Here is a 22,351-nt window from a genome sequence, read left to right on the forward strand (position 1 = left end):
TGGTGTATTTAATTCGTTTTCTCTTTCTCTATCATTCGAAGTTTCGGGAGTTTTAAGTAGTTGTTTCTGATCGTAAACAGGAATTTTACATGGTTGCTCTACCACTTGTACAGTTTTTCCTTTTGGCGTCGTTTTGTCTTCAGTTCTGTCTCTGTCTGACAGTCTACATGGAGATCGTGAATCTGAAAGGAATGCAGTATCAAGAGTTGAAAATCGCGACACTTGGCTGGGGTAAGTAGAGGATTATCCTTGTCTTGTAATATTGAGCAAATGCCGCTTATTAAAATCATAGATAACATTATATCATTCGGGTATTGTCATAACTTTCGCCAAGTACAGAACGGCCAATATCATAACATGAGAAAAAATTCGTTTATAATCATCGAGGCAACGGTTTACATTATAATTTTTTTTTTCGTAGAAAGTGTTATCCTTTTTCATATTTCAAAATTGAGGTTGAATCAGACGCACTTTTCCCCTATAATTTATCGTTATCAATCTGATAGGCTACGTGCATTTCACGAAAAAAATATTGAAATGGTCTGATGGCCACATTTCATTGAGAAAAATGGGGTTAATTATGATCTTAAATAGGATAAATTACGGGACATAACCAATTTGCCATAAATAATGTTGCCGGAAGTACTCACAATCACTATTTTTTATTAAAATTGTTGAAAAACTTCGAGGAAAAACGTTGAGCCTGACAAATATACGAAATGAACATCAAAATATTTTGCCATGATTATCATAATATATTTTATATACTGTGTTATGAAAAACAATGTGTATTCACGACATGAGTAAATGTTACAAATTCGATTAGAAGCATCGTTGAAAGAACGCGACAAATGTATGAAAAAAAATGGAAACAGAGGAATTACAGGAATGTCCCGTAATGTATGAGACACAAGTGTTCCGTAAAACTGTTTCAGGCATTTTACTGGTCCATGGGTTCAGATATATAGTTTCTCTCCTCACAATTCCTGTATAGCAAAAAGGATTTTAGCTCAGTAATGTACAAATCCGGTTTCAGAAGAATTCAAAAAAGAATGTCCAAATTTCAACATTAAATTAGATGTCCAAATTTAGAACCTGTTATGTTGCAAGAAACGGAGTTATTCGGTCTCCATATTTTCCATTGGACTGAAAGGGACATAATTATGTTCATTAGACTTACAACTGGGATTTTTTATTTCTTTTTTGGGATATGCAGTAGTTAACCAATCGGTTGTTATAACAAATCCCGAGTTCCGATGTGATCGTATTAAGCGGCGTGCGCTGTACTTTTTTTTTTTGTGTTTTGTGGTAATATTTATTTTCCCCCTCGTCTGTTTTTTCCGTCATTTCCAGATTAAATACAGCACTCCGTTTATTCGTTCATTTCATTTACAGCTTTTCCTATGATTGTGGTTGGAGCAACGCTAGTTTCCCAGGTTCCAGAGCGGTATAAACTGACCAGGTAAATCAATGATTTTACGATATTTGATTACTTGGGATTTTATGATTATTACACACAATAAGATTTTTTCTTGCGAAGGATTGCAATAACACTTCCGTTAATCACACTGGAAATTATTTAATGAACTGAACATTGATGTTTTCGCTCGAGTCTACACAAATTATATATGTTATATATATAATTTTATATAGTGAATACTCATATATGTTGTATACTTGCGTATGAAGAGAAACGTTCCCTGATGTACCCCCCATGTTTTCCGATTCTTGGAATGTGCTTGAGAATGGTAGTTTAAATATAGGTCATGTTGTCTGGGGGGGGGGGGGTCAATCTGTGCGTGGGAAAGTATAGAAGAAACCCATATGCTCGTACCAGTTGAGGTTTATCTTTTGCAAAGAGTGGTAGCAGCTGTTATCTGCACTCACCAATTTAAATAAATTTTCAATTTTCTTCATGTTATAGAATTGCTGCTGAGTCTACGTATAGTTATCTTAATTAAAATACAGCGCATTAAATACCCCACACACACATATGCATATTTGTTTGTTTTTTTTTCAATTGCCTCTAAATTCAGAAAACATTATTTGATTTCAGCTGGTGGTTGAAGTTCCACACGAAGCATTTGTATTCTTTTGTGGCCTCTGTTATTATTGTTCTTATGGTAAGTGTCAATAAATTTTTTCCTTGTTTGAATTTCTAGAAATGTTTGAACGATTCACAGAGAAAGGATATAATATTTATTAAAGTTAAAGTCAAGACATTTTTCTTCCTAGTTACAAGCGATACTGGCAACAGCAGTAAAAGAAGAGCTTAGGTATATCAAAAAGACGGAAACGAAGAAACATATGAGAGCTTCTATGAGGTTCGTATCCGTAATTTCTTAAAGTTTTCTTCAAGCTAGACGTTAAGAATCATTGATAAAAATTATCTTAACACACAAATGAGATGTTGTCAGAATTTTATCTTTTTCAAATTCTTGAAGTCGGATTTTGTGTCATTCCGCGTTTTTTTTTTCTTTTTTTTTCACCACAAGCGTGAAAAGATTATAAGAAATTGCGAAATGCAGGTAATTTGTTACACTGGTGAACACACCTGCTGCCATCTGCTAAAAATAAATAAATAAAATTGTACATCGTATAATATTATCCACATAAGACATGAAGTGATAACAGACCCCGGTGATTACTCATATTCACCGCATTTACCACATTTACCTTGATATATATATATATATATATTAATATTTTCCATAATATCCACACCGGTTTAAAACAAACATATTTTTCTTGCGTGATTGTGAAGGTACCTCGTATCTGTCGCGTCGGTCCGCCATTTTGTGTTTTTCTTCGCTCTCGTGAGTTTTATTTAGCGTGTTTTTTATTTTTTGGCTGATACTTCTGCGGTGCTTTCTTTATTTTTCTAGATTGCGTGTTTAATATACTCTTTAGTTTAATTTTGTCACGAGATTTTTAGGACTGCACATCGTTCGATTTGCAACATAAGAGTTTTTTGTTGCTCTCAACTTTTTCAATTTTCGTTGTGTGTTTTTGATCGAATTAAACTTTTTTTTCTCGTTCTAATTTCACTTTCATTGTACAGGGCGTCAATAATTAAAAGACCCTATAATGTAGCCTACAGGCGAAACAGGTCATCAGAGAATTGTGAAACTTTGTGGAGGAATTCGTGAAGTGATGGGACTTTGTTTCAGGAGGAAAAACATAGTTGCACATGTTGCCACCAGAGGGTGTTTTATTAAAAAATGATACATTTAGGCAAACGTTTACAATTTTAGCAATTGCTAAACACTTTTACAATTGTTGCTGTAACATAACATGTCCCACATGATGACCATCGTTTTCAGATACCATGTGAAATCGCAAGATGGCATGTTCCACAACTGACCGAAGTGTGTGCGGGAAAATGTATGAGCAAGCAAAGCACCAGGACCAGATGATATCTATCCCAGGGTCCTCAGTGAATGTGCGAATGAATTGGTGGGGCGAGTCACACAGATTTACAGGAGTAATGTTGCTGAGGGTATTGTCCCAAGAGATTGGAAGCTTGCTAATGTCGTTCCGATATTTCAAAAGGGTGGTAGAGAGGCTGTAGTAAAGTAGAGTAGAGAGGACGATATCTGTGTCCAATTATCGTCCAGTGAGTTTGACGAGTTATTTCTCGAAAATTATGGAAATTGTTATCAAAAGGTAATTGGTGAAGTGAATAGACGAGGATAATGTATTGTCGGATAATCAGCATGAGTTCAGGAAGGGGAAGTCATGTGTAACCAACCTCCTTTGCTTCTATGATCACGTGACTAAGGCTTTGGGTAAGGGCAAAAATGTAGATGTAGTTTACCGTGATTTCCAGAAGGCATTCGATCGGGTTCAACATGGTAAACTCTTGAAGCGTTTTTACACAAGATTAAGATTGGGTGCAACTGTCTGAATTGGATGGAATCGTGGTTAAGAGTTAGGTCGCAACGCGTTATGATAAACGGGGAATTCTCTGGTTGGACAGACGTCACAAGTGGAGTCCCTCAAGGATGTTTCCTTGGTCCCATACTTTTTTTCACTTTTTATCGATAAACTCGACCAGGATATCGATGGGATTGTTAGCAAATTCGCAGATGACGTGAAGCTAATGTGGGTAATCGGTAATAAAAGAATAGAAAGTTACTCCAGACCCACTTGAACAGGATTGGAACATGGGTAAATGAATGGAACATGAAGTTTAGCGTTGACAAGTGCGTAGTTGCTCATTTTGGCTCGAACAACCCACGCTTCTCTTACTAATTGAATGGTTGCGTCATTCCTGATGTAACTAGAGAATCACCGACTCGCATCAATTCTCATTGACGAGCGGCTTAAGTTTTCTAAACATTGTTCAGCGGTGGTTAAAAACTCGCATAGATTGCATGGTTTTATTTTCAAAAAGGTATCTTCGCGTTCTTCTAAAGTCATTTTTCCGCTTTTCCGAGGCTTAGCTCGTCCTGGACCGGAGTATGCTGTAAGGTTTTGGAGACCATACCTGCAGAGGGATATATACATGGTTGAAGGGGAGCAGAGAAGAGCTATGCGTGTTCTTATTGACACACGGGGCTTGAGTTATGAAAACACCAAACATGGCCCCCGCTCTGTCCCTTGTGGGATATAAGCAGGCTACCTTACGGCTGGGCCTTGCTGGAAAAAAAATTAGAAAAGAGAAAGGACTTGTGTTATGAAGTGAGACTTCTGTTTTTGAATGTGTTCACATTGGATGAACGCAGGTGTCGGGGAGACATGATCGAATTATTCAAAATTTTTAACGGGATGGATAGGGTGGACCATGAATTATTTTTACACCGTTAATCGACTCCTTCTACAAGGGAGCACCAGTATCGATTGGTAAGGGACAATGCAAGGTTATGGTGTCGCAGGGAATTTTCCTCTAATACGGTTGTTAATAAATGGAATAGCTTACCACCGGTAAGCTTACCCCGGGTAGTGAATTCTAACACAATTGACACGTTTAGAAAGAAATACGATAAATATGTTTGGGTAAATCGAGAAGCTATCCATACTTAGAATAAGACAATCGTTGGTATTCTTTATGGGCATTGTATAGTATTTTATCATGTGTATATATTGTTTGTAATTGCCTATTTAATTGGGTTGCTGTAATTTTGAAGTATATGACATCCATATTTGTTATGGGCAACTTTTTCTCATCCACTTCGCACATGTACAATAGTCGAGCATAAATATGGAATTTTGGTGTAGGAAAGTCAGAAAATTTTTGTCCTAGAATTATTTCTCCCATTTATAGCCCGACTGTGAAATTAACTCAAGTCCAGCGGTCTGTAAGTAAAACAAAAGAAGGTTAAAGATTACTGGTGTATGCTATTCGCGCAATTTGGTGATGATCACTCAACAATTGTGTGACTCTAAAGAAAATACAGCCCATCCAATTCGTTTAATATTCAGTTTTATTTGTTAACTTAATTACTACATATTAAAAACTCTACCATAATTGATATTAAAATTAATACGCGAAAAGATTCACCGTCGGAAAGCAATGAATTGCTAATATTCCTAACTTTCACAATTCCTCAGAAGAACAAAAAACAATTTCTTTGTAAAAAAAAAAAACATCTGTGATTACACAATTCGTTCCGATTTTAATTAACTGAAGAAACTTTTTTCCCCTAACACTAAAATCTATCCAATTCATCACAAAAATATCAGCACGGTATTTGATTTAATTATAATTAATTTCGGATGCAAATATTTATATAACCGAAAATTATTTCCAGCCAAATAACCAAAGTGAATAAAATTTTTAATCTCTTCATTTTTTTTTTGTTTTCGTTATTCTATTTTCAGGTCGAAATTGCTCAATCGATCGCTAGTAATAACATTTTTTCTATCATTGGCTTCTACAACTAGTATCCTGTACGTTAATTATGAAGAAGATCATTTCAAATACGCTTTCGCTCTAAGTTCTGGAGTATTGGTGAGTACATATGATTTTTTTTTTCCAGAATGGGTCAGGTCTTTGACCCCTTCCCTCTGCTTATATCTCTTCGTTGAGACAGACTGGTCATGTTCTGATTAGGAGAAGTACATAGGATATTATTAAGCTATATTATACTATGAGTTATGCATGTGGTTTTAAGTATTACCGGGGAATGACCTCCATCTGACGGATGAATTACCTTAGGTGCGAAATTGGCGCATTATAGAGTAGTAAATTCTGCAACCAAGTTTGCAGCAAGTTGAATGACAGTGAAGCATGTTTGGCTATCACTGAGTTTGATGGTCATAATCGACATGCGGTGTTTAAGTTCCATTAAACATATTCAGTGGTCATAGTGGCACAAAACGCTGATTTTCAAAACGCATCTCGATGCGTGAGTCATGCATCAAAATTCAATTTCGCGCCTCCAAATTTCGTTATGGAGTGTAAAACCCCCCTTCAAATTTTTTTTCGTTAAAAATAAAAACGCTCATTTCCAAAACTACTTTTTTAAAATTTTGAAGAAAAGTGAAATTTCTCTTTCACATTATTCTCGGTTGATACTGGTCCTGTGCAGAGATAGATAATTTTATAAAACGCTAATCCTAGATCCGTGCATATATATGTTTACTGGCAAAGCTCGAAATAGGTGAGTTCGCGAATTGGTAAATTTCCTTGTAAATTGACCCGGCCATTGTCCGTATTCCACGCTTTGGCCAGACAGTTCACAAAGTGGCTGGAGATCCTTGTCCAAAGTTCGAAAAAGAAAATGTACGACTCGGGGCCAGTGCCATTTTGGCGTATTTGTTTCGTGTTTGTAGTGTCCGCATTAGCTATATGACAACCCATCATATCGCAGTCGGATATTGTAATAATTTTTTTCTTTAAAATTTGACAGATAAAACTACATGTTTATATTACTAAAAACATTTTTTTTTATCGTCAAATAATACTAATCCAATACAGCTTCTATACAGGGTGATTCAAAAAACACATCGCTAGACTGAAAGGGCTGCATACGGTAACAATTCAAAATCACGTAGGAACATAGATGATCAAACACCATCCGGAACCGCTGCAGGGAGTTTTTGCGTTACACACCTTAAAAGCATTCCCGAACTCGGCAAGCATGAAGTTGCAATTCTGACAACATAAATACGTTAAGGGCCCACACATACACTCAGGGAAGACCTTCCGGCATGTACCGTCTCGTTAGAAATTCCAAATGGACAGCGTGCTTGCTACTATTACTTAACCGTACGCATGTAAGGTTAATACATCTCGTGCACATTCCTCTACTGAATTTCTAACGAATCGGTACATGCTGGAATGTGTGTTCTAAGTATATGTGTGGGCCCCTAACGTATTTATGTTATCTGAATTGCGATTTCATGTTTGATGAGTTTGGGATTGGTTTAAAAGTTTGTGATGCAACAACTCTCTGTAGCTGCCTAGGATTGCGTTTGCGCACCCATGTGATTTTGGATGTTATCGTATGCCAGAATTGTCTTTTCAGTTTGGCGATGCTTTTCTGAATATAACACGTGCGATGAAAAAAAAATAGATTTGGTGCCCACCCGGACTGTCTTACATCAGCACATCGAACACTAGTTAGGGATCTCAGTCAAAGTCCTAATTATTTCTGCAAATCTGACTTCTGCCATAACTCTTGGGCGATTCGCGAATTGATCGCACTACGGGCGGCTTTGTCAATGAATACATTGAAGTTTTTTAATCTGTTTTATACTTTGTCCGTGAGACGAAACCCTCAAAAAACCATTGAAAAAAACATTAGTTATACGATGGTCTAACAAATTTGATTACACATTCGTTTATTTTAGAATTAATATTTGAGTACCGGTATAAAATGCATGCACGATCGGTTTCGTGACATTATTTATCATGGAAAAAAATTAGCTATTCAGATTAATTCACACATGTATGTCATAAGACCATAGATTACCGTTTCTTCTCCTTCAGTTGAATATTTGAAGTAAGCAAAAATACGACAATCAAATTAATATCATTTCGTAAATTAAATTCCTTCTTGTTCGAAGCGGGTTTTTTCGTCTTTTCATTCGTTGAATTACGCACAAACTTAATTGAAATACCAAGAATAATGACATCCATACCGGCGGTAAAAACGTCGGAATGTTTCATGAACTTTATTCAAAGATTGCGCTTCTGTCAATACATGAGTTAAACTGTTAACAATGCTTAGGAAACACAACCGAATTCTGATAATCAGAATTCTTCAAAATTCGTGCTAAATTTCTATGTCTTCCGAAATTCGCGGATTATTAACGCAAGTCTAGAAACAGAACTATTTTATTTATTCATTTCGATGAGAAATTACATTAGAGAAAATAAAGCACGGAGCGTAAATAATCCATTTACATGACAATTCGTGGATAGTGAAGAAATATGTTGCGATTTAATTTCCCGACCTTTTAATTACAAATATTTGAATTACAGTATATCGTCTATTTTACCGATCAGCCCTTCTCTCTTTTTAGAATAGTTTCGCATATTCATTTCCTTGAATCCAATTTTAATCGTAATTTTGAAATTTATTTACAGGGTTGTGTTGTCTTCCTTTGTTACACTGTCTGCAGTGAAAACGTAAGAATTTGTTTTTGATTAAAATTAAATTCTATATACGCGGTTATATTATGTATTTCTCTAATCAATCAGCATTGTTATATTTTTTAACTTAAGCTGCATCGAGCTCCAAGAATACCGAAAAATGTCGAGTCGGTTCTTGACTATAAAAATTATCGTATAATTTTAACTAGAATCGTGTAGTGAATATTCATGTATACAGGATATCACATTATACAGGGTGATTCAGAAAAGATGAGAAAAGCTTTAAGAGGTGATAGTACACACATATACAAACAATTGTCATCAAAGGTCTAACATGAAACGCAAACGCGCAAGCGCGTTTCGAAACGACCGCTCCGCAAACATTAAAACAACACTCATGTTGAAATTTATAGGGAGAAAAAGAACACACCATGCATGCAAAATGTAACCTGGGGGGAGCAGAAGAAACCGCATCCAAATCTGCAGTGATTATAAGACGCTGACGCAAGCTTTGTGAAGTTATTCTAGCGTGCAACCGTTCTAACAGTTGTAACGTACGGGATGGCGTCCGCGTCTTTTATTCACTGTGACGCAGATTTGCATACGATTTCTTCTTCTTCTTCTTCCAGAAGTGCTCTGGAACTGTGCCACACATCATTCAAGTGATGCTAAATTATGTCATGGGCCACTTGAATGATTTGTAAATGTGCCGTGGGCCACTTAAGTGCTTTACAAAATCTGTCACGGGTCACTTGAGTGATCTGTAAAAACGTGCAGCACAGTTTATTTAAAAAAATTTTGGTTTGACGCCACGGACTATATTCAGATGACCGCGGGAGCCATACATTTCCCGCGGGACATGGGTTGAAAATATATGCGCCAATATCTCCGAGACTTATCGTAATATTGAAATATATTTCCAAACATTCAAAGCAGGAATGTATAAAATGGGTACCTACGGACAGGGCCGAAACTAAAGATAAGCAAACGGGTCTGGTGCCCCGTTCAACGAACCAGAAGGAGCGCAAATCCCAACCACTGGCATTTCCTTAAACGAATTGTGGAATGGGAGTGGGGGGGACAAATTGGTTTTTGACACAAACTCCGTGATCTCATCTCTTATCGACATGAAACCCTCAGTATGATACTCAGGTGGGCCCATGCTTTAAGATGGTCCCCCACGACCCACCGAGGTCCTGCTTGGCCACCCTTAATGCAGAGGGAGGAATCATGATAACGAAATATGATTAAGATTTTCCAGTTTAAGCTTGTAAATTGGTAGCGGCAGAGACATTTCTAGTCGGGTATATATATAAAGTCCCTCAGAAACATTTTTTTTTCCATGGGGGTGCCCATGATGCTCTTAAGACGTCCCTCAGTCTTGGATTTGCTGGGTTCTGAAACCAGTCACATTTTTTTCCGATCATATTTAACAGAGAACTTTCCTAGACGAATTTTTTTTTCTCCCAGTTCTCTCTGGGCTCTGTTCCTCCTTGATTTTCCATCGTGGCCTCCTTAGACCATGCCAGGACAGCAAGGTGTTCCACAGGGGCCCCAGATTTAGAACCTTACATTCCAGGTTGTCCTCAGTGAATCAAATGACTTCTTTTCGCATCAACTCTTTGTTTGTCACGTACCGAAGTAAACAGGGAAGGGGGTTGATATTTCATGTTACCTAGTTCACGTCGGATTCATAGGTATGGGAACCTTTAACATTTTTACGATCATGGGCGTAATATTACGTTCAAACACAAGTGAAATAAATTCAAACAAGTTCTCTGTTTCTATCCTCTCTTTTCACCATCGCGAAGCTTTGTATTGACACTATCTCTACGGTAAAAAAGTTGCTCTCTTTCCCCCCGCTTTATTTCTATACAACCGTTAATGATTTTTTTTTTTCCAACGCATGTAATGTATTTTTTGACTATACCGATAAGAACGAAAGAGAAAATCCAGGGTGAGGGTGGAGAGGACTCAAACTATCTTATCTACCCTTTATCTGTTATACTTTTTCTCTTTTATAAACAGACAAATCCCGTTTTAACGAATACCGTTATAGCAGAAATTTCATTTTAACACACACTTTTTTAATCCCCAGATAAGTTTACATAGGAACAATACAAAGACCTGGAATTTCTTTATAACGAAAGTTCATTTAAACGAAGGGATTTCTCCGGTCTCTTGGGGGTTTGTTATAACGGGATTCGACTGCATATATTTCTGCCCCTTTTTCTAACGTGCGGTTAGGTCAGCTTATAGTTTCCTAACCTTTTTTGCCTCATCGCCCCTTTTTACAGAAATTTTTTTCTCCCATCGCCCCTTTTTACAGAAATTTTTTTCTCCCATCGCCCCCAACTCAATCTAACTCATAGGATCTTATGTTATACCCGTAGCTTCTACCGTCCCCCTGGAACATACCATCAGCCCCACTGATGCGTTAACGCCCTCGTTGGGAATCACTGGGTTAGCTTAATATAACCATATTTATCGCCGATTCATCAAAAATAGGAGATTTTATCCAAATTTTGTACGCGAAGTGGTTAAATGCGAAGAATACTCACCAAGCCGACAAGAGGACGCGGAGAAAAAACGCACCATTTTCCACACCACCCAAGAGGTATGGTGCCAGGCGCGTTACCCCTTTGTGTACGGCGGGTTCCCACGTACGCATATTTCCGTCTTCATCCTGCGCAACCCGTCGAAGATCTTCTCTCGACGGGCCCCAGAGCAGCAACCGCAAGTTGGTTGGGTGCCCTGGTAGAGGCCTCGCCCGTACACCACGTTTCGGCCGAGCCCCGGACCCGGTTAAGGTCGTATGGCTCGGCCCAACGATGGAAAGAAGCCTTTCGTCATGGGCTGCTTCCTCTGCCCCGGCTTCCTTGACAGTCGACCATCTCGCGCGCGAGGGAAATGGCGACCGACCAGCTGCACACGGGGCAAACTGGGGACCGGTCATCCAAACTCGCCGTCTCCGAATTTGGGACGGGCAAAAGCCGTGGAGCGCTCCTCAGAGGGGGATGGATAAGAATGAAGCAAACCAAAAACATCATGTTTCCAATCAAAAACAATGTAATTTTTACATTGTTTATGATATTCGTTCTAAAAGATTCAACAATGAAACTTCATATTTCATTGTTAGATTTCTAAACACAGGAAAAACTGGCATAGGCTTGAACATAACTACGCCAGGGTATCTCAACCTATGGGTCGTCACGGGGCTTCTGAAACGAGTCGTAGAAATTCACTTACAGTCAGGGATTCTTGAGGCCATGATCCAAACTTGTTTCAGGGACTTCCTACATGATCGTTCAAATCCATTAATAGCTAGAGTTTCTTGTCCTATGGATTGCGACCAGAGCCGCAACTGGGAGCAGAGAAGGCGGGCCTGGTGCCGCAGCGCTGAACCGGGGGGGGGGGTTTAAATTTCACCCTTTAACTTCACCTTTAACATTACAAGGGGGCATCAGAATACGTGCTTCCCTGGCTGACTAAGATCTAGTTGCGGTCCTACCTACGGAGAGCTTTTTAAAGACAAATCTGATTATAACTCATTTAATATGTTTATTTTATATGTAATACTCATTTAAAAGTCCGTGCATTACTGTTCATATTGCCCAAATTGAATGTCTACAAACTAATATTAAACAGAAAAATTATGTTCTGAAATTCGAAGACATTCTTATTAAGCTAAATCAAGGGTTTCAATTCAACCTTAAGAGTGCGGGCTACTCCATTGATTTGGTTTGAGTTCGCGGTCCATATCAGATGAACCTAAGGGCCACAATTTTCCCGCGGGTCATGGGTTGAGCGTATATGGTATCTATCAGTGGTTCCCCTAAGTGTGGGTCGTGGCACTAGGGGAGGGGTCGCGAGAGACTTTCCAAAATTAAAAGCGTGAAAATAAGAAATTAATTTTTTTAAATATATACCGACTAAAAAATGTCTTTGCTCAGCTAAGCTAATTACTATTTATCATACAATGTTATCTTATCGAATTCTACTTGTTTAATAATCAATATATAAAGGTAATACATTTATAGGGTGATTAAAAGAGAATCATCCGATTTCAAAATTTTATATTTCTTAAAAATTGAAAACAGACAATGATAAGTAATATATATGAATATTAGGAGGGGGTACGTGTTATAAACAATTTTTACAGTGGTCGATATCAAGTGCAGAATCATATTAAAATCGCATGATTCTTTCCTAGTGACCCTGCATACGAAATCAAGGAGCATACACCTGGCTACCCTTCCACTTTGCATAAGAAACACAAAGTGCATCAAAAAACAAAATAAATGTTAATACAATATTTGAAAAAAAAAACCGTTTCTCCCTATGAAGACAGCTATCAAGTCGATGTAAAATACAAGCCATTTGACTAAAAATGTATAGCTGAACCCAATGACAAGGGAGAAAAATTGCACGTGCGCCCAGTGGCACATAAGGGCTGGAGACCGCGCTTGGGATTTCAAAAAATAAGCATGTTCCAAGGTAGTGCCCCAGTAAAAAACTCACAATCCTCATAGGAAATCACGCAGACATTCAATCTTCATTTAAAGCAAAATCCAAACACAGCACTTAAAAGAAAAATGCACGACGGTAAATCAAAGTCCTGGTGACGTTATCAATACATCATATGAAGCACCTCTGACAGTCACAACTCAGTTCAATACCAAACTCAAACTGACAATATCTCCACAAAACTTTTTTTTTTCCACCGAGCGATATGAATCCCTAATACCATACCAACGACAGATCGAATTTATGATACAAAATATTTCCTTTCTTCATATATTTTTTTGTATAAAATGTTTTCTCTTAGCAACATTATTGAAGACAGAGAGAGAGAGAGTGGAAAGACTTAAAACCTGAAAATCTAGAAAACTTAGGAAATATAAGAATACCAATCTCAGGAAAAAAATTCTGTGATTCTTTTTTTTCCTTCTTCACTGCTATTCTTAAATCCGTAAGAAATTTAGTGCGATCAGAAGAAAGGAAGAATATCCATGCAATATACCTAGAAAATCCTCATTTTTTTTTTCTTATCTTGAAAATAACAGATCTGCAGTCTCGAAACAGTTATTAGATTTTTCTTCCAATATCTTATGTGTATATATATATATTTTTCCTTCATTTTATTTATTTATTTATTTTGAATCTGCAGGTAAATTTTCTGTGCTCATCTGGAAGTTCGATACAGGATGAAAAAGACGAAATGAAAGAGGTAAATTTATATAATTCTTTTTGGCCATTTCCAAAACAAAATGAAATGGAAATCCGATGGAGAAAGGATTTAAAAGCGAATGCGCCGCAACGTCATGAAATACTTTATAAGGATGATTTTGCTATTTTAAATATTAAGAAAATATATAAAGAAATGGAATGAGATTTGAGAGAAATAATTAAAGAATTCGCTGTAAATGTTTCTATTTTCTCTTCTCTCTTTGTATGATTTGGAATTGAATAGAAATAGGAAATGGAATCCACATGAATTGCTGGAATTTTTTTTTTTCTTCGGTGTCACTCATTCAGTATCAGATTAATAAAGATATTTTTTTGATATTATTAAACGATGAATTTAATTGGATTTTTCTCCTTCTTATTCTCATAAGGAACTTGCTCTGCATCATCAAGGAACTTCGTATGAAGGTTGGTGAACGTTTCGTATTCGAATATAATTTTTCTAAAATGTATATATATGAATTCCTTTTGTTATTATTTAACCGAGTTTCTTCGATTGTTAAGATAAGAAAAATATTTTTTCACCAAGAAGAAAGATGCTACAGATATGTTCGAATAAGAAAATGAAGTCTTCTTTTTTTTTTTTGGTTCGATTTTGAATTCTATGCTTGTAAAGAAAAGGAATGATAGGTTTTTAGAATGTTGGCTAAAATGTAGGAATTGCGAATGCTTGTATTGTAGATCGGAGCTTTTCCAATGATGATAGAAATTTCGAATCATTTTAGAAATTGTTAAACGCATTTCGCAGCTATGTAAATAGGATAACAACGTTCTTGTTGAAATTGGGAAAACGTGGTAACGTTCTTTTGTGTCATGAAAATAGGATGGGAATGGTTCGAAAGCAACGTAGGTTCGATTCTAGATTTCGAACCTTTTCGATCGTTTCTGTTCTCGTGGATGCTGCTGATTCTGACCCCGTTTTCTAACTGGTGCAAGGATCGTGTTTGTGAATTGGTATATTTTCCTCTTGAAAACGGCCCCCACACGTGCCGAAACAATATTCACGTTTTGAATCTGATATTTGTAGTTCTGAGCTGCTTTTACTCTATTTCTAGTCACAGACAAAGGTATTGATTCAAGCGAGAAAAGCATAGTAGCGTGGGCTTATCAGCAAGTTCTGCTCTTTCATAAGAACACTTTACGGATCTAGTAATAGATAAAATGAAGAGAAATTTCTTTGGCTTCACGTGACGATCCCATAAACGTGGCAAATCGTAATAAGTGAAATATTTGCTCATGCTAATGCTTCAAATCACCTGTGATTTGTTTGAAAGAAAAATATTTAGAAGCTATTTGGATATACCTGTTTCAGTAAATAAACCATATGAATTCGAGATGTAATCGTGATATGCATTAATGCATTGAAAGTCATGTATACCGATACCCTTTACAATGATAAACCCGTATATATAACGATATTACTCATGTCCTGATGCACTTTTCATGTGTTAATGACGTTAATATATATATATATATACAGCCGCTATGGTGGTCGAGTGGTGATAGTGACGGACTCGCGTCGCAAGGTCCCTGGTTCGAACTCACCGTCGCCACAGTGGTGGGTGGCTGAAGTTGGTTTTCTGTGGTTCCCAACTTCAAGGCGCGAATGCAAGCCGATCTCCCCTTTTAAAAAGTCTCGACACAGAGAGCAACAGATCTACAAACAGTACAAATGTAATTCAATCATAACACATCACTCACTTCACTTCTGAAATATACAGTAGATGGCAACACTGAAAAATCAAACAACACTACATACGCATTCAGACTGTTATGCACACACAGTTATACTTCCGGCACAACTCACTAGGTAGTAAATTGCCCATAGAGGGTGATAGATCTGAGTTGTGCTCGGTTTAAAAGAGAAAGAAAGAAGACGTTAATTTATTTCATCTATAATGATGTTCCTTTATAACGATAGGTTTCTCCGGTCCCTTGAGTATTGTCATATAAGCGTTTCACTTACATTTGTAGTTTTATACTACTGTTGAACCGGGACCTAGTGATAGGAGACACTCATGGAACCGCGAATACTGACAGTTTACTGGTCTCCATTAATAGGCATTGAAGGAGAGGTGTTCCACTGAAAATGGTGTTTAAAAAATATATATATATGGAGAAATATTTCTCGTTATGAGTGTTTTTCTTAATTACAGAAATGTTCAAACTGCTGGAGAAAAAAAATTAAACCCTTTTTATACCATAAACTTAGAAAAACATTTCAGCTGAATTTTGATTTTGTAAAACCGAATTTTGTTTGATTGTGATATGCAGGATGTTCTATAAGTTCGTAAATAGTGTGAAATTTCAAAAAAAATAAAGGAATTGGTTTATTTGTGTGAATGCGGTTTCTGCGAAGAAATTGTTCTCACAAAGACGTTTTCTCTCCCCTTTTTTTGGTATAGAAAACGAATTCATTTCGAACTTTTGTCGATTGTTGGCGCTACACGAAAGCAAATCACTGGAAATATGCAAATCGGAATCCTATACAACGCAGGGTGTTAGTATTAGGTGCAGATGTTATGAAGGGTATTATTATTAGGTGCAGGTTGATTATCGGCTCATTTCTGAATTTTTCTATTATTGGAGTTTGCATAAGGTTTTCATTGGGATATTGAATTTGCGGAATAAAACGCCATTGGTGAAGTTTTACCTGAGCCAAGAATCGCCCGCTTTGTACACAGAAGGTATTGAAGTAAGGTTATGTGAAGGAATTCTGTGATTTTCTCACATTTCACTTTATGACGACGAAACTTTGAAAATTTTTTTTTTCTGTACCAAAAAAAAAATAATAATATTAATATTTTTCCCTGAGAATAACTTTATCATAAACCTCATTCAAAAGTGCCAATTCCTTCAGTTTTCATGAACTTCTAAACTATTTACGAATTTTTTGGGACACCATGTTGGTTGTTAACCAGCAACTTGGCTATTTTGTGCAATTTCGCAATTTTTTTTTTCATTATAGGTTTCCTGAAACCAAAAATTGTCGGAGAAGGATATCCATCTAGCAAAATGTCGAAACCTTCGGAACCAGATTTGAACGGTGAGCATTTGAGAATAGTGACGTGTCATCCGACCCTCTTCGGCGACACGGCGGTGACCACAGAACAGATGTTAGTCGAGGTGCAGAAACAGGTACCATCTTGCGTGGTTAAAGACTTCACCGTGCATCAGACCCCAGCAGCAACGTCGAATGGGTCTCGTCCGAACGAAAAGACGAAGGTCGAAGCGGGTAGTTACCGTCATCATCTTCCTAGTCTTCCGACCGAAAGCAACACGAAAATGTCAACGCAAAGGCTCAAAGAAGACATCGGAGGAGAAGGAGAGAACGGTTTCCCTCCGCCGTTCGAATTGCAGCAGCTTGAAGGAAGCCCTAAAAGCAGCACGACTAGATTATGTGAAGTAGGCAAAGAAGGGGACGACGATGACGACGACGAGCATGGACTGAATCATCACGGATCGGCCCCCGATCTGCTCGAAACCACAAACCAACAAACTGATCCATCCGCAGCGCCTTCTGTGGGATTAGCATCCGCCTCGAATTGTGCTACGCTGCCAAGAAGTGCCTACATCCCTGCAGCTCCGCGCGAAAGAACAGTCTGCAGCACTTTCAGGCCTCCGGACCAGCACAGTTCTTCGTTGTGCACGCTGGACGTTCTGTCGCGGACCGAGAATCTCGAGAGACCCGAGAGTGACAGCGACGACCAGAAACCGGCGCTTCAGTCCACTCCCCCGTGTCCACCGATCCAGTCCATGATAGGAGACGACAAATTCGACAAGGTGGAAGAAACGGTTAGCCAAACCGACAGCAAGAAGCCACTGCACACGATGCTGAAGAAGTCTCACATCGGGAAAGGTATAATGCACACTCCAACCGGTATAAACGTCCCAACACCAAAAGTACCGAACCTCGAGAAAGAGAAACTGAAACAGTCGGCCGAAATCGAATCTGCCAGCCAGGCTTCTAAGAAAGGCTGGAGCATCACCGCTGTATGACTCGCGCTCAAAGTACGCCAAACGCTGATTCGGAACGAAATTCGCATTGCTCACTCCTCAAATGTAAATCTATTTTACACTCCTCACACACACACACAAACATTAAAATCACCGTCATATCCTAGAGCAGCTTTTCTCAACCTATGATCCGCGACGATCGCATAGGTGGTCCGCAGGCTGACTTGGCTATTCAGCTCTATGACTGAATGAAAAAAAAATCATTCTATTGTAACTTTTACTGATATCCATATAGGTTCAAACAGTGATTTGTGGCATAGGTCTGACCACCCCCAGAATTGATTGAGAAATCGTAATTTCCAATATAAATCTCAAGACTAGCACCTGCAGTTTCTAAACATTTCCGACGCCCCTGGGTTCAAATACAAATCACACCTTCATACATAAGGGTTTACCATAAATACCTCATCAAGGAAAACTCGTTAAATCCGATTGTTGCCAAAATATGTAGGCCTACTTATGCCAAATTTGCGAATTACTGCAAAAAATTATGAGGGGTTAGGGAAAATAAAAAGGCTATAAAATAGACTACAAATCATAGTGAACGAAAATATATTTGACGAAACAAAAAATTCAACTTAATAGATGACCATATTCCTTTGAGAAAAATAAGGGGAACTAGGATCTTAAATACGGTAAAATACGGGACGTCGTCAATTGTCGTCGCCGTGAGTCGGCAAAATCCGTAATTGTAGTTAAAATCACAGAAAAATTGAAGGGAAATAACGCTGTACCTGAAAAATACGTAAGATGAACATTTTTATTTATGTTAAAATGTTGTTTATTCACGATTTCAGTAGACATTAAAAGCATCGCTGGAAAAAAACTTGAAAAATGCATATATTAATTCGGAACAACACTGAAAATACCAGAATGCCCCTTAATACGAGACAAAAGTGGTCCGTGGAATATTTTTTCAGATATTTAACTGGGGTCCTTCTGTTCAGGAAGGTTGAGAAACGCTGTCCTAGATTGACCGAAACGTTGATATTGGCATCGAACTGCCCGGAAAGTAATTCAGCACTCTTATCTGGAAGAATGACTGCATATGCAATTTCGAAACTATAAATTTCGTAAACAGTACACTTGGAAGTTTCAATTACAGTCAACCCTCAGTTTACGAACTTATTTCGTTCCTGATGTCCCATCATAAGTTGGATTGTCCGAAAACCGAAACAATCCTTCCCGTAGGAATCAATGTAAAATAAATTGAGATCCATTCCTGGAATCCCGAAGATATCTAGTGCTAATTTTTACAGCGGCTCCTGCGCATCGCTTATGAATATTGAAAATTATATATGAATATTTTGATGATTTTAATAATGAACTATTGTAAAAATAACAGTAACTATTATTAACAAGTTACTGAAAAAATAACCGCAATATATGAAGAGGGACGAAATGGAAGCACGATGCCATGTCTGGTTTCATTAATATCGTCTTTCAATGTGGAAGCTCTCAAAATCTCTGCCCGCAACACAATCTGGCCATAATATATATAGGAAGCCAAATTCTTTAAAATATTTCCTGCTAAGTTTTATCAATGATAGCAAATGCAATACGCAATTTGCAATATGCAATGCAAAATATTAAACTAATGTTTTGAGAGGTCATTGAGAGAGTGTTAGTTTTATGCCATCAAAAAACTATTGTAAAGAATTTTTGAAAAAAGTTCTCTGATGTGTAGTTTCATGAAGTTTGAATTGACCTGCTGAGCCATGTATCACAGATTGGATGATAGAAGTCGTATTTGGGAAGTGAACACATTACTCAGATATGAAATCAAATTCTCGAAATAACTCTTTTCTCAGATTAAAAAGAAATATCCACGCGACCACAGACTTCCGAAACATCCTTCCATCGCGATTCAGTTCTTTTTTGTGTGTTCGTAAACCAAGACTAGTTCGTAAACCGAGGGTTGACTATTTCATTCAGATGCTTAAAACTTTCTTTTCCACGGATACATTCCGATTTAACAGGCTACGATGCTCCATCACTTTTTGTTTCTCGATCTGCAGATGGCCATAGCTGTAGTCAAGCTTTGAAATCTAATCATTTGGTCCGGATTGGTTTTAGTAAAATCTTAGTCATTGTATAAAGTATGGCGCGCGGTAGCCCAGGTCGATAAGATACTCGCCTAAAGTACCAAAGGATGTTTAGAGGCGTATCGAATTCGATACCCGGTTCGTGCTTGTCGGTAAACTTTCCTGACACAGGGGGTATAACAAAAACGGCGACATGACCGCAGAAAAAAAAATTGCTACCGCAGGGTGTTCACCCCACGAGGGGTTAGCGCACCAACTTCTCGATGAGTATAAAAACAAGCCTGTCGTTCTGAATCGGATCGGTATTAAATTGCAGGTCTCCGGACTAATTAGCCCTCATAGTACCTAAAAGTAAGGTGGCTCTGGGCAACTGCCACCTCCTCCCGCTATAGGAAAATCACTGAGAAAATATGAGACTCGAGAAAATTACGAAGCAGGAAGAGGTTTGTTGGAGCTGAATCAAATGAGAGGAGTTACATAACCCTTCAAAATGAAATTATAAACGACGACATATATATACATGATAAAATATTATACAATGCTCATAAAATGTATTTATGGTTGTCTATATTCTAAGTATGGATAGCTTCTCGATTTATCCCAACATGTTTATCGTAAAATTCGGAATCATGGAAATAAATAATTTCACGACAAACAAAACAAATAGTAGATCAAAATTTTTAGTTTTTCGAATTGGTGAGAGAAATAATTTCACAGAATTAATGAAAACTTGTATTCAAATATAAGAAATGAATCCTATTTAGAAAGCCCTGTTTGACTCGGAGCCAATTGGCCCATTCATTGAGACGGCACTGTATATTACGTTAAGTCCCTGTGGATCCGGATACCATCTTAATACCGCTGTATGACTTGTTGACCCGTGGAACAATGAAGAACACGCGCAATGTCTAAAAAATGTTGAATAACTCCGTGTTAGATATTAAGTCTGTCTACGGCTTTGGCCATCGGAGTAAAATATGAACCACCTGAAACCCAGCACAATATTCACCAACACATCTTATATCATAACATTGAATAGACACATTGAAAAACATTAAACTTATACAGGGTGCATAGAGATATAAGGGCATATGGAATTTTACTGCCGAATCGTTGATCTTAGAGGCGTACTTCCAGTTAGAAAAAATACCTAAATAACGTGTAGTACTCAGATATGTCATTCATGTTGCAAGGAGTTGTATAGTTAATGAAATTAAAAAAATAACTTTTTATATACAGCCTCTCCGTATGAGCAAAAACCCAGTTACAAAGCTGTTGCTCCGTCTCTCCTGATGCCAACAAAAACAAGTTCCACGTTTCTAAGTGCAATATTTGCTGAGTTATTCTCGAGTTTAAAAAACGGAAAAACGGCTCCGTTGCTTGAATACCCATATTTCTGTGAATATTGCACTTAGAAATGTGGAATTTTCTTAGTTGGCATCAAGAAAGACGGTAACGACTTTGTAATTGGGTTCTTGGTCACAGGGTGTCCGTATAAAGTTAACTATTTATATATTCTATACAACTATACAACCCCTTGCAACATGAATGACGTATCTGAGTACTACACGTTATTTGATATTTTTTTCCTATTGGAAGTATGCTTCTAGGATCAATGGTTCGCCGGTAAAATGGCCTACCCCCCTCTGTTACTTATGCACCCTGTATATTAATATACATTAAATATGAAAATTACTGATTTTTCCAGACTTGAAAATTTAATACTCAAAAATTCTAAATTCTCTAATTATACTTCTCTTTCAATACATATTATAACGAAATATTATATAAATATTAATGATTGTACAAAAAACTTAAATTATAAAAACTACAAGAAAATGTATCATAAACAAAGGAAAAATTCGGCTTCGCTAAATTAATTAATTCATAAAATCTCGAATATTAATAACAATTTTTTTTCCAAATAATAAATTTTGATAGAAAGAATTCATTGCGAAGAAAAGAAAAAGCACAACTTCACCCTTAGCATTTTTACGCATAAAAATTGCGATGAAATACGTGACGTTATTACCTTGACAGTACGCCCCCACACACACAAATATCTACAGAAATTTAAATTAACAAAATAAAATTTCTGAAGTAACGAACTTTGATAACATTATTTGTATATGTGAAAATTAAAAATCCATGTTTTGTATGATGTTTTCTGTGTAGTTCTATCGAATGAACATAATATAATCATATATTACATACATAAATGTGTGTACATTGTGAGAGCGTTTTGTTCTTTTTTGTTGTTATAATGAGAGTTTGTAAATAAAGGCGCACATTTAATATTTATTTAGTTTTTTTGTTTTTTCCAATTCCTTCGTAATTACTTACGGTAAATTCATCTGCATGTTTGCAATATTAGCATACGGGTATATAACAGAATGTGTCCTTATACTTATCGTCGTCTAATGGTTAATTAATAACCAGATGTTTCTTAGCCGTTGTTTACATTGAACCTAATGTGTAGTTTGGTTCTTAGACCGGTATT

At 37.2% G+C, this 22,351-nt stretch overlaps 1 protein-coding gene across 1 annotated transcript in view; it reads left to right on the top strand.

Moving 5' to 3' along the window:
- Window positions 1-22,135, top strand: part of LOC149087026 (uncharacterized) — a 243,732-nt gene extending 221,597 nt beyond the window's left edge. The window contains exons 22-30 of the mRNA XM_089231244.1: window positions 81-231; window positions 1,396-1,462; window positions 2,057-2,123; window positions 2,236-2,324; window positions 5,824-5,953; window positions 8,537-8,578; window positions 13,713-13,772; window positions 14,161-14,197; window positions 16,758-22,135. Coding sequence (XP_089087370.1) covers window positions 81-231; window positions 1,396-1,462; window positions 2,057-2,123; window positions 2,236-2,324; window positions 5,824-5,953; window positions 8,537-8,578; window positions 13,713-13,772; window positions 14,161-14,197; window positions 16,758-17,788 — 1,674 coding nt within the window. The 3' untranslated portion in view covers window positions 17,789-22,135. The remainder of the gene's footprint in view (window positions 1-80; window positions 232-1,395; window positions 1,463-2,056; window positions 2,124-2,235; window positions 2,325-5,823; window positions 5,954-8,536; window positions 8,579-13,712; window positions 13,773-14,160; window positions 14,198-16,757) is intronic.
- Window positions 22,136-22,351: the final 216 nt, after the last annotated feature.

The sequence above is a fragment of the Pholcus phalangioides genome, unplaced genomic scaffold (genome assembly GCF_987345545.1).
Source record: "Pholcus phalangioides strain wild (caught in Gottingen) unplaced genomic scaffold, Ppha-v1.0 ptg000004l_1, whole genome shotgun sequence".
NCBI classification, from domain to species: Eukaryota; Metazoa; Arthropoda; class Arachnida; order Araneae; family Pholcidae; genus Pholcus; species Pholcus phalangioides.